The sequence below is a fragment of the Plectropomus leopardus genome, chromosome 13 (assembly GCF_008729295.1).
Source record: "Plectropomus leopardus isolate mb chromosome 13, YSFRI_Pleo_2.0, whole genome shotgun sequence".
NCBI classification, from domain to species: Eukaryota; Metazoa; Chordata; class Actinopteri; order Perciformes; family Serranidae; genus Plectropomus; species Plectropomus leopardus.
In genome coordinates, this window is record NC_056475.1 from 11,437,491 (window position 1) to 11,453,936 (window position 16,446).

Sequence of the window (16,446 nt, forward strand, 5' to 3'; positions counted from 1 at the left end):
AATAGACATGTTGGTCAAAGATATGCTCACAAGTTTCTTGCTGTATGCTGTGTGTTATTTTATTTTGGTTTTGTTATGATATTTTCGAAACCTCTGTATGAGTTTTTTTTTGTTTTGTTTTTGTTGTTTAGTCCAAGTACAACGTTTTATTTCTTTAAGACTTAATTTTAGATTTATAATAGTGATTATGGGTGGGTGTGAATAGACAACATCTAACAAATATATGACTTGGTCTATTGAAAAAAAAACAAAGCTGTGTTATGTTCCATTTGACCTACCTAGTCACCTTCTTATGACCCTGATACACATTTGTGGACTGTTAAAAAAGCCAATACAAAACTCAATTACTGGGATCCATTTAATTTCAAGATCAGCAATTAGCATTGATGGGATATTGTGAGTGCAAAGAAAAAAAATATTGAGAACTTTTTATATCCATATACTGTATATGTCATTTCATGTGCATGCCATATCTGTAATTGCAAAACTGATATCTGCAACCTCAAATATGTCACATTTTGGCGTTTTACTGAATGTAAGAAGAGTTTTAGCACAGCACTATTTTTAAAGGGAACATTAAAAATTGTTCTTTCTTTCTTTCTTTGTTTTTTTATATTTACTTCACCAAGTAAAGCCTAAGAAACTTATGAGCCTGTGGAGGTTTATTGTGAAAATCCTGACGGGAAGTTGCGTTCGTAGGAGGTATTTTAACTAGCTTCCATGCCTCGCGCTCACAGTGAAAGTTGTCTCCGCTTGGAGAAGCAGTCAGCCAGGACTCGCTAGTTTCCACCGCCGCTGCTTCACACGCTTTCCCCCGGAGAGATGAGGCGGAAGGAGAAGAGGCTGCTGCAGTTCGCCGGGCTGCTCATAGCGGCTCTTCTGTTCCTCCCAAACGTCGGGCTTTGGTCTTTGTACAGGGACCGAGTCTTCGACAACTCTCCGAGTACAGTGGACGGTCCGGGCGGCATCTTTCGGATACAGGTTAGGGAATCTAGTTATAATACTCCCCATTTATTGTCTGAAGAGTGGACAGTTTGAAACAACACTCCATGTAGGTGACTAGGGAGATGACAGTCATGTTAGACACCAGTGCAGACCGGTAGAAAATGAGTAGAGTCGCCGAAAGTGTCTGTCAGGGTCTCGGAGTTACAGCTTTACTTAGAGCGCTGCTCCGGTTTAGCACCATGGATGACGCCGAGACTTTCTGCCAACAGGAGAGGGTCTTCTTGGTTTTATAAAAGTGTGGCGACAAAGCATGGGGATGTCCAGTCAATGGACACACATTTTATTGGTTTATTTAGCTTTTGGTATAATTCTGGACTGAATCAGAGCAGGAATTGTGAGCTTTCCAGCAGCCGCCATTAGTTTTGTTTGCTTCTCAGTATTGGGGATCTCCGCTCAAATCAGGGTGATTCACAGTTGTTGGATGTACTGCATTTGGCAATTGCATTTCTGATCTTCCTTTATGATAAGCAATTGTAGATGCTTTTATTAGTGATCATGTTTTAATTGATACTGTCTGCAGCTGTTGCCATGGAGAACAGCTGAACTCGCTCCTGGTTATTTGCAGTATTCATTGATGGTATGGTTAACGATCATTTATGAACCATTTAGAATAACAGCCAAAGAATTAGGATTCGTGGCTCAGTTTTGATGTTGTAAGTTTGTTGTTCAGCGTTCTTTCTTTGATTCTTTGATAGTATGATAGTCAAAAGCCAAAGAAGCTAAAGAGAGAGCCAAAGAATGCCTTTGTGGTAAGGTGTTATACATAGTTAAGAATGATAGTGTAATTACTGTGTATTGTGTAAACTCTCAGATGCTCTGTGACGTGGAACAAATTTCATTTGATGTCATCCTAAGAGAACATTTAGCATAGATTGCCTTTAATTTCCCTCATGATTTCATCAACATTAAGACTAATTATATATCTTTATTTCTAAATTGTACTGGAACGGTATTTCATGCCAAATAAACAAAGATCAAATTAACATTTACTTTGTTTAGATGACGATTCTGGAGAGGCTTTCCAAAGTTGTTGACTAAAAAAGAAAGCAAAAATAAAAAGGTACTGTTATGTTTGACAATGATGAGTAGTCAAAGTTGGTTCCCTTAGTGATTTTTTATAATGGCACAGGATCATCTTAAACACATTGTGTGTCAGGGAAGATATTTGAAGTTGTAATACTGCTTTTGCTGATGTTTTAACGCAACAAAGTCTGCAGATGGAAGAAGTCAAAGTAGTCAGTTGGGAGAAGGTAGAGTGGGTTGTCCTCTAATTATATGGTTGGATGTTTGATGTCAGGCTTCTTTTCAAATGTTGAAGTGTCCTAGGGTCTAGATAATGAAACACATATTGCTCCTGAAGGTCATGAAAGCACATTGCATGGTGGCTCTCTGTAACTGCTGCGTGTGTGAATGATTGAATAAGAAGCACATGGTAAAGTGCTTTGGGTCGCAGTGATTTGTGGCAATTTTGGAGGGCAGTGACAAATGTTGCGCTGCCACTATAGAGGCTTCAGATAAACGCCATTATATTGACAGAGTTTGAAACATCAAGTAATATGTCTATTTTCTTTAATCATCTGGAAAACAAGAATCCAGGTATTTTTGTTGCCTGACAGCATATTCTCATTAAACACTTCATTTATATCGATATCCTACGATAATGTGCAGACAACAATTTGTATGATATTCCAGAATTAGTAACCCGTGAATGACATTGCATCCTTAACAAACAGATACATAATGAACACAAAATTACAATGATTAGGTTTAGAAAAAGAAACATGGTAAGTGAGTACCCTAAAATTCACTCGAAGTTCACACAGTTATGAACAAAAGTCTCCAAGGGAAAGCTTCGGGAAAAAGTCTGCATTGTTGTGATCCATTTATCACCCCCACCAGCCTCTTTACAGTATTAACCTGTTTTACTCCTGTCAGCTTATTGGTCACATGATCACAGCCTTCCAAAGTATATGAGATATGTACAAATTTAGGTGCTATACTTTTTGTAGGAAAACATACAAACACTTTATGAGGACAGCATGTGCACACCCTTGTCTCTACAGTAGCCCAAAATGGATAAACAAAACACTGGCTCTAAAGAAGGTCATTCACATTTTTGTGTCAGCCACTGTCGCTCACAGCCTCTTTTTTTATGTGAAATTTGTTTATTCAATGAACTGTTTAAAATCTCAGAGTCCATTTTTTTCTGAGGAGGAAGAGACCTCTGCCAATAATTTGGCTCTTCAACACCGAAGGAATTCTAACATAAGACTTTCACACTGTTGTGCGTTAGAAAACAGGTTTATCTCCTGCATGCTGTGTCATTATTTAGTGTCATATAGATACTGGCAGCTCTCTATCATGCATTGGGTAAAAAGCAGGAAAACACCAATCAGTCTGCCAGACTCATGTCAGGCAGTGCTAACAATTCAGTTATTTTAGTTTCTAATAAAACACAGGACCTCTTTGACGCTGCTGGAAACTAGCTGAAAGCATTTTTTTCTGGCAAACTTTTAATAGCAAAAGACAAATGGAACAAAGGACAAATGAGAAAGGAGGAAGGAACAATATGTGTGTTTGTGTTCTGTGTTTGAGTGCTCCCTGTGGGCTGTTATGGCTTCACTGAAGTACATAAAAATCAATACCCTTATCCCATTCAGCCTTTTCCCACATAAGTCTTGTTAGAGACATTTGTAGCGGATATTTCCTTCCCCTTGTTGGTCTCTGTCTGCTTCACTTGTAGACGTCACAGCGCTTAAACCATCAGAATAAGATCAGAGACGATTAAATAGAAACAGAATGAGCTGCACTCTCATTCATAGACAATTCCTCCCACTGATGTGTTAGATAAAATAGAATAAAAATGAACAGTATTCATACATATTGTTTTTTTAAAGATTTATTTACCCAGAGAGGAAGAGAAGACAGCTTTACTTGAGCAGAGTACTCGTTTATTTAGTTGTACTTTTTTTTTTACAACATTTCAGCTGTTTGCCTCAAAGCAGTTTAGTTTGAGAAATTTGCAGTTTTTGTTCAGTCTTTATGCTCCTTTTAAAAAGAAATACCACACTGGAATTCACAGCAGGCACAATGGATTCCAATGACAATGCCCAGTAATGTAAAAAAAGAGTATCCAGGTATTCAATGAATTCTATCAAACCTCTGCTGCAGCGTAATCTATTATTCGTCTGTAGGCTCACTATATTTAAAAAGTCAGAATTTCTTCATTATTATTACATTTCCTCATAGCTCTGCAGCTTTGCTAAGGGTGAAGTATTTGGAGATGTACGAAAGGAAGCAACAATTGTTTGACTACAGCTGCTGACCTCTGTAAAGGACCGAGCTTCAGACTTTTCAAGCGTGCGGTGGCTTTGTATTTTATACTGAAAAGATACATTTTTGGTGTAGGGCAACACAGCAGCAGAGGTTGGAGAGAGCATGACTGCCTGACATTAAGCCACTCTGTGGAGATTGAAAGTGCAGTTGCAACAGTTTTTATTGGAAGTACTGGCTATAGAAATGAGTTCTGTGGATTATCCAGAGTAAGAGGGACACTCTGGAGGTTGCCGACAGATTTTTGAAATTACATTTTTCAAAACTTTGAGAAAAACAAACAAACAAACAAAAAACCCACCTAATTTGAATTTGCGTACCAACAGTATTTTATGATGAAGTGACCCATTAAAGATGACTGCCACACGGGCTTACACAGGGCAGTAAACTGCTGCTATATATATATATATATATATATATATAAACACACACACACACACACACACACACACATATATACTGTATATACATACTTCTTTTGCTGTGCCATCAGAGCAGAACAATCACTACACAAAATTTGCATTCAAGGAGTTGAATCATCCTCGATGATAGCAGACCTCAATTGATTTGTAGGTAAGGCCGGAGGTTGAAGAACGAGGTTGGAAGGAACAATATTAAGCTGAATGAAAAGCATTGTAGAACATGTTGAACATAAACTGCATGTGATGAGGTTGGGGCCAGAAGCATGAAACTGTTAAATGATTCAGCACAAACAAAACCAAGCAGCAGCACTGTATTTATTTTGTGTGAGAGCTGAGTTTCCATTTTGTTATTAGATTTTAAATGTTTAAAAATGTTTTTCCTGATTCTGTTGTGAAACAAGGTATAAAAACGTTAATGCAGGAGACTACAAATAACTCAAACTGGTCTTTACTCCAGGTCGGAACAGGGAATCGGCAAACAGAACATCCTGCTACCAAAACAAGTATCCAAGAAAGACTGAACAGAAAACCAGGGTTTAAATACAAAGTGAACTGATGAGGAGATGAAGTGCAGGTGGAGGAAAAAGAGTGGAGATGCTCAAGTGAGGTGAAAAAGGTGATGAGGCGGAAGACCAGGCAGGGAGCTAATTGGCTGGGAAAAACTCAGGAGCAGAGAGGCACTAATTAGGCTGATTCAGGACAGGTGTGTAGCGGGCTGGGAGAAACTCAGGTGCAGGGAAGGGCTAAGGAGACTGATGTTAGACAGGTGTGACAGGAAACAGGTGGGAAACATAAAAAACAGGAGGAACTAAAGACACAGGGAAATCACAACAGAAAATGAGAACAGGTGAAAGGACTGTATGAATAGTGAAGGACAGGTAAAAAAAATCAAGCAAAGCAGACAAATACAGACTGTGCATTCCAGTACCCATATTACCACAATATATAGTATACCAGAACAAGATTTAGTATGTCCTGATAAATAGTATATCAGATGCATTATGAAAAATAATAACAATTAAATAAACAGAAAGGCCAGGATATAACACACAAGGATGTTCAAATAAAACAGGAAAAATAATGAAACAAAGAAACACTAAAAGTGTTTTCAGAAATCTTATCTGACACTACACTGAAATGAGAAAGCTGTTGTTCGATGAAACAGAGCGTTCTGTTTCTACACGAAATAATGAACTGTGTGACTAATCCCACATTCACTTTGTTCGGTGCTCTGCTGCTCCTTCTCCCTGGACAGAGTGCCCACAGTGCACTCTGACAGAGTGCGGTGCTTTGGATTACCGAACGGTACAATCCAACAGTGCTCCGAATTTATGAACCGTTCAGTTTCGGCCAGAGTGCGCTCTGGCGCTCAGAGTGAGTGTGTCTGAACGCACCCCTAGAGATAAAAATCCTCATGATAATGAAACATTTAAACATAGACAGATGACCGACATAACTTAAATGTATATGTCAGGAAGTCTTCAAAAAAATGTCTTTAGCAGAAGTGTAACGGCCTCTGGACACAGAGCAGGACCGTGACAAACATAAATTGGTCTTGGGGTTACTTGCCCCACAGTGTACACTCCAATCTGGCTAAATGCTTTTCAGCAGCATGCTGGCAGCTCTTTGTGTGAAAGCAATTTATCTGTACATCTTAACCATAGTGAGCATTGATCAGTGTAGGAGCCATGTCTCTGGCTCCTCGCCTCAGCACATCACAGCGCGAGCCGGGCCCAGCAGAGCAGAGTGCTTTGGATGGGGGGATGTATAGTATGAGGGAAGGCAAAGGGGAGGGTAAGGTGAGTCAGTGTATGCCACATCTCTCCTTTCATTAACCTCATGGTAAACAGAACCAAGCTCAGAAGCAACAAGCAGAGACAAGTCAATCATCTCTGCAAAGCTCTGTTTGTAGCTCAAAAAAACATGACGCTGATGAAGAGATACAGAGGAGAACAAAAAAAAGGTCTTGCCTCTTAAGATAACCACCACTACAAATTCTTACTAATATCTGTTCATTTTCAGCAAACAGGTATAGGTCCTATTTGTAAACCATAAAATAGGTTGCTTGTGCAAGTCCTCTATAGACTTTATAAAAATGGACAACATGAAAACTCCCCAAAAGTGAAGCCAAAACATCCAGATTGCCCCTTGGTGGCTGGCTGCATTATAGACCAGATGTCGATGTCCATGTGTTCGTCCATGTTTTTTTTTTTGCTAAATTTTAGGTCCAAGTTATTCAATGTCATAAAAAGGAGGGTTGATTTCATGATTGACAGCAATGTGTACCTATTGGTGTGCTTAAGATTATTGGTGCTGCTCATGATTGGTCAGACAGGTGTATGGGAGGGAACCATGGCTCCCAATTACATCTCTAGTGCAAGCTTGCAGCGGATGTATCCCAGCTATTTTGCTTCATGTTTGTAGAGTGGAGTGGAGCTGCATTGTCAGTTCTAATACACAGTTTATGATGTCATCCAAAACAGCCCATATGACTTTTCCAAATACAACTTACTCAGGTATGAATGTCAGTTTCCCTCTTAAAGTCACATGCTTTTTTGATCCAACCTATTTTTTCAATTTTTTGTTAGACGTTTAGCAGCAGCACAGCTTCACCCACTGCTGTCAATTCCACAATGTGAAAAAATATAAACTTCCTTTTGTGCAGTGAAAACATTAGTAGCAGCTCCCCTCCACTGTTCCCTGCTGTTTCCTAAACGGTTACCTTACCTTCACCTCTGGCTGGGATGGGACAGGAAGCTGGTATTTCTGTGTGGCTTCCCCTGCCTTCCTCTCCCTCAGACATGATAATAAGGAGCTTATTTGAACAGCTCAGATGGGTTTGGACTTTAGCCAGTAGAGGCGGTGATCCCAGCAGAACCAACATGGCTGTAAATTACTGCTGAACCCCCCAGCGGGTCCATCACACTATGCTTAGAACTCATGATGTGTTTTTGTTTGTTCCTTTGTTGGTAAGACAGAATCCTGTGCAAGGGTGCTTAAAATGCTTTTTCCCCCTCCCTAAGGGTCTGCTCACCCAAAGAATAACACATTTTTTAATTTACCAGGAGTACTGTCTGGACACACAGATATTTTCGGTTTATGTGCCAAGGTTTTGAGATAGGCATCTTTAAAACAGCTACAGTCACCCCTGTACAATGGAGGAGAATAGGATTTTGTGTGCCCACCTCGAAGTATTGAAAATTACTTTTTTAAATCTTCACAGTGATACATAATTGAAAGTTATCACTCTGAGCAGGATTACCTCTCTGGTAGAAAGTAGTCTACATGAAAACTTTTCCATAAATGGTTTAAAACCCACATTGGGTTTGATCAGTCAGGTCAGCCTTATAAATAAAGTTTCATTAGTTTAAAATCTGAGTTTAAGCTCAGATACCTGCATGTTTGCCAGCTGTATCATTTTTTATTAATATCCTGTAAACTGATTGGGAGACTTTATGTGTCTGTTAGCAGGACTACCTTTAGCTGGAGGTGGTGTGTTAGTGAGGTCCTTTCTTTTTATTTGTGATCATATGCACTTTATTGTATATCTGTTCTCCTCGCTGTTGCTATTTGTACATACCTGCTTGCACATACACACTCTTCTTGGTAAAAAAGATGAAAGGCCTGCAAGCTTAAGACTGTTGCAGAGTGAGAGCAAAAGTACATATGGTAAATAATATGTGGACACAACATTACACCCATACAGACATCAATCTGCTGCTAAAACAGCCTTCACTCCTCTTTTTAGGTTTTGCATAAGATCTTGAAATCTGGCTGCAGGATTTGTTCTCATTCCAATTTTTTCAGCAACAAAAAAACGTTTTAAGACGTTTTGAGAATTTACGTGTGTCCTTGTTTTCATCAGTACTTGTTCCTTTCTTTGATTTTACTGGTTAAAATCAAAAAGGAGCAAGAGCCTTCATCCAGATTCATCTTCTGTGGCTGAGGGAAACAGCATGTGGTCCAAACCATTTGTAAGACCAGTGTTCACATCACAGTCCATCAATATCTGAGCAGAAAGTCTGAGGCTGCAGGAGGCGAAGGACTCCATGAGTCCTGGCCTCTCTCAGGTCCTCTTCCTGCTCTCTCCCTCTCAGCGGGAGTCTGGATAATGACTTCTTTTGGGAGATAATGGACTGTGCAGTGGCCTTGCTGAGCTTCTCTTTGAGGGAGTTTGGAGTGCCTCTCTGCAGGGGCCTCTGCCTGGAGGTCCTTGGCCTTAAGCTCATGTCCAGCTCAGATAGCACGGAGAGCTGATGCCTGTAGGCATTTGCATGTGCATTAAAACACATCTGAGCATTTTAAAACACCTTATCGAAGTTTTAATGGTGTCTCTCATGACTTAAGTCAGATGATAATGTTGCTCTGTGTCTGCTGCAGCATTTTTAGCCCGTGTTGTGACTTGTGAATGAACATTCAAAGGACTTATTCATCTCTCTCAAACCTAGCCTCTCACTGAACTGAAGCAGGAGTAGGTCAGTTAGTTCGTGCAGAAGTTTCATGTTCTCAGAAGAGGTAACGGGGGATTTGTGAGCCTCCAGCACAGATTGACTTGCCTGTGAAGTGGCTGAAGGTGGAGGGGGAGGAGCTGAGGGTGAGGTGAAATAAGAAAGACAGGTAATTGTGTCTCTGGGGTCGAGACGGATCTTTGTGTGATCTGACAGAACAGGAAAGGAAGAAAAAGAACAGGAAAGCTTCCTGTTCTCACTCCAAGCTACCGTTGGCTCTCAGCAGGAGGAGAGGAAACAGAAAAGGGAAGTATTGACCCAAGGTGGTCTGATTTATCCTCAGAGAGCGAATGGGCAGCTTGGTTCTTATCAGACTTACTGCACTGCTGGTAATACCAGCCTTCCCCCCACGCCAAACAAAGGCAGTCCAATAGTATTCCTCTATCTCCCCTTGTTCACCTGTTGTCTTTGTTCAGCACAACAGACCTGAAAGCAGCTGAAAATGAGCTAAGTGCTGTCTGGTTGGTGCCAAAAATTGTGATGTAATGATACCTTGCAAAAGAGCAAGGGTCAGATTTAGATATTGAGCTATCAGCTGCATGCTTTCAGAAAGCTTAAGCAATAACGTAAAATATCAAACACTGCTGTTTTCTTTTTTCAGTTTATTGCTGGTGGTACAACAATAAATTGGCAGTGCAATGTCCATTCATTTCATCAGGATGTTTTTTTTTCTGCCGCATCCTAGTCCTTGAGCAAATGGAGATGATGGCCAGATTTGCGGTGCAAGCATGGGTGGATTACTGAACGGACCTACCGGGCACAGGTCCAATATGTCAGGGCCCAAGGGCCTTGACCTGCAAAATGTCACTTAAATAGACACACACTGACCAGGACGAGACGCACGTGTCTTCAAGTAAACAAAACGACCCCTAAGAGACACAAGAAGACCACAAAGTGACACAATAGCACAGAGGGATGCATAATGTCTAAAAGATGTGCCAAACAAAACACTGCTTCTGTGTAGGAAGGGTAGTGGGGCCTTCTGCATGTCTGTGCCCAGGGGACCATAGTTCCATGATCCATCCATGGGTCCAAGTGGGATGGACTGGGTGTCATCAAAATGAAAAGGAATCTGTGTCATGACTCATTGTATTCCTCTTCTCAGATTTTTAGGTATGCTATGCACACTGCACCTGATTCCCAAATATACGTGAAATGTGCTAAAATTTGCCTTGATTTGAAGCGTCGATCAAGTGGATATTTTGACCTGTTGGTGGTGCTAGATGAAATATTGGGCGCCAAAGTCATTACAATTCATAGTTTGGGGATAATGAATGCTGCTACCAAATTTTACACGCATCTGTCTAGGATATATCTAGGAATTTAACACTCTGACCAACTGAGCCATCCCATTTGGGTGAATAAAAAATACATACTATATAAATTTTGCATTATTTCCTACTAGGCATTGTTTATGCTAGCTTGTCCCATACAAGACAACTTTATGTAATGTTAAGCATCTGAGAAGAGAGCCAAGCTTGCATTTTCTAGACAATTCTCTAGAGACAGAGCCAGCAGAAGCTTATACTGCAAACATCGGCATCTACTGTGCATCTGCGCTTTCACAAATGAAAACTGAATTTGTACAGTGCTAATGTCTGCCAAGAAACACACTTGTTTAAATATTTATTCTAAATGTTTATTTATTTTATTTATTTATAGTTTATTTGGCAGTTTGGCTATACTTTTGGGAATGCTTCTCAATGTAGTAATACAGCATTAACAATCTGACAAACATAGCAATATGATAAATAATATACAGAGAGCAGTACAAACAATAGCTGCACCAATGTGTTTTTAAATAGAGATGTCAAAAGCATTTAGAGGCTGGATGGCAACTACCTTGTATTAAGAACCCACCTTTCTAACCTCTGGGGATGAACATTTTCTCTGCAAAGTTTTCCACTATGCTTTAACAGAAAGTTTAGAGGGTACAAGTGAGACCTCAGAGGTCACTGGCATTTTGTTCTGATTTTGCTGTCACTTATTTCTCGGGAAAAAAGGTTCACCCTTGTGCCTTAACACATCCACTGAAGAATAAAGGCACAGCCAAAGAGCATGATGAGGTAACGCTTTGTAGAAAAGAAAGGTGATGCCTCAGAGGTTAGCATGGCATTTCCATTCATTGTGGTGCAGCTTTCATTGTTTTTTTTTTGAAGTATTGAGGACCTTTTTTTATGAATGGCCAGGTGTGACGTGTAAGACATTTTCCAAAACCAGCGGAAGATGGCTCAAAATAGTTAGCAGATATGTCAAGAATAAGGAGTAATGTATAACAGTATGGGTTAAAATAAAATGGAAAAGTGCAATGCAGCACACAAGAGTTGACAACGGCACAGCAAGGTAAATCTGCTTCTTCTTCTGTTCTTTTCGTATAGCCCCATCCAGCTTAGTTCATTTTGCTTGTAATGCCTATCAAGCTTCCATCCAGAATGGCAGATCTGCAATTAATATTGATAATGGAGGCAGGCTTAACACTAAAAAATGTTAGTTTTGACATAATGAGACTTTGAGTTTACAACCAAGTGAACCGAAGCAGGCTTCTCCTCTCTACCCAGTAACAGTTATTGAAGTCACTGCACTGGCTGCCTGAAGCTAATATGCTGCTAACTGTTGGATGACTACTTTAACAGTTATCTATATGCTTTTGTGAATGCAATTTCTTTGTTACTTTACCAACTCTTTTTTTTTTTTTTTTTTTTTTTACAATAACACTTACATATATACTTGTTTTTCTCCTTTGGGGGGACCATGGGTTCTTTATTATTTTTTTGCCTAATTGTGGTGTCCACACACATGGTTGCTGCACACACGCACACACACACACACACACACACACACACACACACACACACACACACACACACACACACACACACACACACACACACACACAACAAGACCCACAAACAAATCCATAAAATACTTCAAAGTGAAACTCATAATGTTTATTCTCACCTAGGGACAGATACTTTGTAAGCAGCAAACATTAGGTGAGTAGTCAGTGAATAGACCATGGCAAGGCGAAATTAAGTTAATTAGTGTTCATTCATGGGGGTGCACCCCCCCCCCCCCCCCGTAAGCTGAATGTTTTGCTCGATAAAGTATGAATTTCCATTGCAGCCTGTCACCCATCTGACACAGTGCTTTGTAATTAATGATTGAATAGTTGATGGAGATAAAACATGGGCTGCATGATTTCTGGTGTAGCTCCTGTCATGGCCTATTAGCCAGTTTGTGCCGCACCTTGAATATTGATAGAGTAGAAAAGTGCCCAGAGCAGAAATTTGTTTGTGGCAGCGTGAAGCCTTGTCCCTGTGATGATGGCCATTAGGAAGGCAGCAGCAGAGCGCACAGCAGGGAGGCAGAGGAAGCAACACAAAGAGTAGAATAATGATGACTATGTTTACCTTTCTTTTTTCTCTTTTTGTACAATGTGAATACCACTTACACCAGCTTATGACGTGGGTGTTGATGTGGTTGATACTACACAATACAGGCCCAATGTAAATGCACTCCTTTCTTTGAAATCCTACGCCACCTGCCTCGTCAGCTGAATTGGATCTTTTTCAAGTGTTGGAGTTGATGAGAAAGGGTCAGGCAACCCTGGGGTTTTGCTTAGTGAGGTAGCAGCAGGTGAGGCACTGTGAGATGGAGGAGGAATGATGGTTAGATTTGCTGAAAGGTTTGCTTGTATTATTTGAACAATATGTTGACTTTGTGATTTCTGTGTGTTGAGAGTTAAATTATTGGTTCTGTTGCTTCTGTTGTAATTCATATCCTATTGAGACCAAACTAGTGACATTGTTAACTCACTCTGATGAGCTTTCTATTACTGAACGCAATTTATTATTAATTTATTGTCAATGTAATAAGATGTTTAATGCAGCAATTAACTAACTGGCCACTAGACTATAATAAATAATTAATTAAATAAATAAATAATAATAAACATTATACATTATGTTAACTTGATGTCTTAATGTTGATAAGAGCACTGAGTTCCCTCCTTGATATTGTCTGCGTTAACGCCACATGGCAAAAAAAAAAAACAACAAAAAAAAAACTTTTCACAATGTCTGAGGGGTTAATGCAACCGTACAATACATAAACTAATCAAACCCAAATTTGATGTTAACACTTGCCATGCCTGTTGTTGCTAACCCTATTCCATGGCACCAAATGTTAGCAAGTGCATGTCAGCCACACTACCATCTTAAACGTGTCCCAACTGAAGTGGATGTTCAAGATGTTTCCCATTTGGCAGCAAGCTAGCAATGACAGGAGATAGTGCATGTGATGAAACAAATAATTTAATTAGTCAAACATACATTTCCCCCAAGCAAATATATGTCTGAATATGTTCACCCTCTCACAAAGCAAGCTTTCACAACAACCCACAAATTTAGTTTTTAGAAATTTCTATCTGATTACTTTTGGATAAAAATCTGTGCTTGATGTGAAACAGCATTCAAGGAGCTAAACAGCTCTGTCAAACTTAGGCTGTCTGAAAGACGCAGTCATTAGGTTTTTTTTACCCTCAGCCTTATCTCCTTCTGTTTTTATGTAGTTTTTCAACAAGCTGGCTTGCTGCACATGGAGTTTCCTCTATAGAAAAGCAGTAAAGATAAGAACTGATGACTGACAGTTAACTGAAAATAGGAAGCACAGTTTATAGTCTTACAGTGGCATTAAATCCCTGTTCATTGGCCTCATTTTGGGTGCAGAAATGAATCTTTGGCTCTTCTGCAGTAAAATTTTTCTTGAATGATTTTTAATCTTCGCTGCAAAAAGGCAGTCTTGAAATCTCTCAAATTCTGATGGACTGACACTAAAACTGTATTTAGCAGGTTATGAAAAACAACTGAAGCTGTGCTCTGGAAGGTTCAAACTGTAATACGCTATTGCTTACATTGCACTTTTTTGTGTGTATTTATTATACTGTGTTTTTATATTTATTCTGTCAACTCCAGAATGGTTTTCACTGTAACCTCCAGAGAAAGGGTACTCTCTTAAGCTGTGTACGAGTGTGATGCAGAACGACAGCAAATTCAAACTGAACTGAATTCAGTTGAACCTAAGTGAATTGAATGAAAATGAATGTGCCTCTATATCGGGGAGGACATGGATGTTCCACTAGAATGCTGGGTTAATGTGGTGTCCAGTTTAATTTCCTGCATATTAGTGGTGAGTGATTAAGACTGCTTTTCTGGGAGTGAGATTCCCCTTGTTGTTTGTTCTCTGCAAAGACCCCTACATCTGCTGGCACAGTCACTTCCTTATAGAAGAACACACACAGATGGACTCTTCATGTCATGGTGTCACACAGTAAGATGAAATATTAAACAAAGGGAAGATAGGGATGAAATGGTGTGAAACTGAAAATGATGCCGGCCTTAGACTCACATTTTAGCCTGATTCTTGTGAGACCCACATCAGTCTTTAATAAATCACTGTGATGCTCTCCATCACTCATAGCTGCCTCAGGTCAATAACCTCATAAAAATCCTTCAGATGTGACCACATAGCAAACACCATCAATCAGACTGATTAGCCACTAATTATTCTTAAAAGAGGAACTTAACAATCAAGATGCTGTTTTCCCACATCTTATTAAACGTAAATGTATGTTGTGTTAATGATGCGTTGTGTTTCAAATGCTTTCTCTGGTGCATTCAATTCAGCCAGTCTGTAAGTCAAAACTGTCTGTCAAACCACTCGCTGCTTCTCAAACCGAGCTGTGGCAAAAAGCATCATTATGATTTTTTGTTTGTTTGAATTTTATATAATTTTCATCACTCAGTGGATTGTGCTCATTTGGTTGCATGTTGTGTTTTGTTGGTTTGTTTTTAATTGTTATCACTGAGTGTAGTTTTATTAATATCTAGTTTGAGGAGACACACTGTATTCAGGAGAACAGAGAGGCTAATCATTTTAGCTACAGTTACACATTGCCATGTTGACTAACCTTTATATAAAGTATGTAAAAATATACAGTATATTTCTATATTTTAATTTGAGTTTGAGTTCCAAGAGAATAAGAATTGTTCAGTATAATAACCATTACAGCCTCTATGGGTCACAGCCAGGATTTTAAGACTTAAGTTGTTTCCCAAATCCATACTACAGAACTACTAAATAATACATTATTGTACTCCTCATTGTTATTATTTCAGAATTCACTGTTTATATAAACTAGTCTCCCACAATGTAATGCATAAATGAAAAGAAAAAAAGAAAAAGTGGATGGCTTTGAGACAGGTACAGAAAGATCTCAGCAGATCAGTAATATATAAATATTAGGTTTTTGAAAATGGTTTTACTCTCCCTAAAGCTTCAGTGGCATTCTAAAGTTGCAGCTTAACTGACTGTCTGACAGCTATGTATCCTTACATATTCGTATAACATGGTAAAATATGTTGTTTCATTGTATGCTGCAGACAGATAACAGTATACTGTCAAAATTAGTATGTAAAATGTAGTATAGAATATTGACAGTATTTTATTCATGTATTACAATAGTATCTCCCACCTTTACTGACTGTAAAACGTCAAGCCGACAGGAAGCAGCTGCTGTTGGCACAATCCCATGATCACACACTCCCATTGCACCCACAGTGTATAGCTGTTTGACTGTACTGTGGTAACAGCTAACAGCCTGGCTAATAGTATTCCATGCAGTCAGACATGTCATTTGTATTAACATCATTTCACTAATTGCATCCTCCCAGGGAGCTAATTGATTTATCATTGTGCTATGATCCCATAATATCTTGAGTCACTGAAAGTCATTTCTAAACCAGAATTTCATAAATGGCTGCTTTTGCATTTTAATGCTGCAGAGAAAATAGCTTATGATGATGAGGGTGTGGATGTCTGTGTGGCTGTGCATGTGTGTAACAGCAATTCAATTGAATGCCATTCTCTGGGTGTCAAACAACGATAAAAACACATTTTTTTTTAACTAAACCTCCAGCTGTCAACAGCACACCGCTGGAGAAAATATGAATCTTGTGCAAAATTTGGCTGACAGCCAGGGAGAAGGGGCAGTAGATAAACTACGTTTCTACAAATGCTTGTTGAAAAAATGAGCTGTATCTATTATTCAGGAATTTTACTGCACCATCTGTTATTTTTTTTCAAAAGATTGAACTCTTATGGATCACAATTATGTTATA

General features: G+C 39.3%; 1 protein-coding gene across 1 annotated transcript in view; it reads left to right on the forward strand.

Moving 5' to 3' along the window:
• Positions 1–822: 822 nt before the first annotated feature.
• LOC121952826 (polypeptide N-acetylgalactosaminyltransferase 10-like) overlaps positions 823–16,446 on the forward strand; it is a 65,943-nt gene continuing 50,319 nt past the window's right edge. The window contains exon 1 of the mRNA XM_042499666.1: positions 823–981. Coding sequence (XP_042355600.1) covers positions 823–981 — 159 coding nt within the window. The remainder of the gene's footprint in view (positions 982–16,446) is intronic.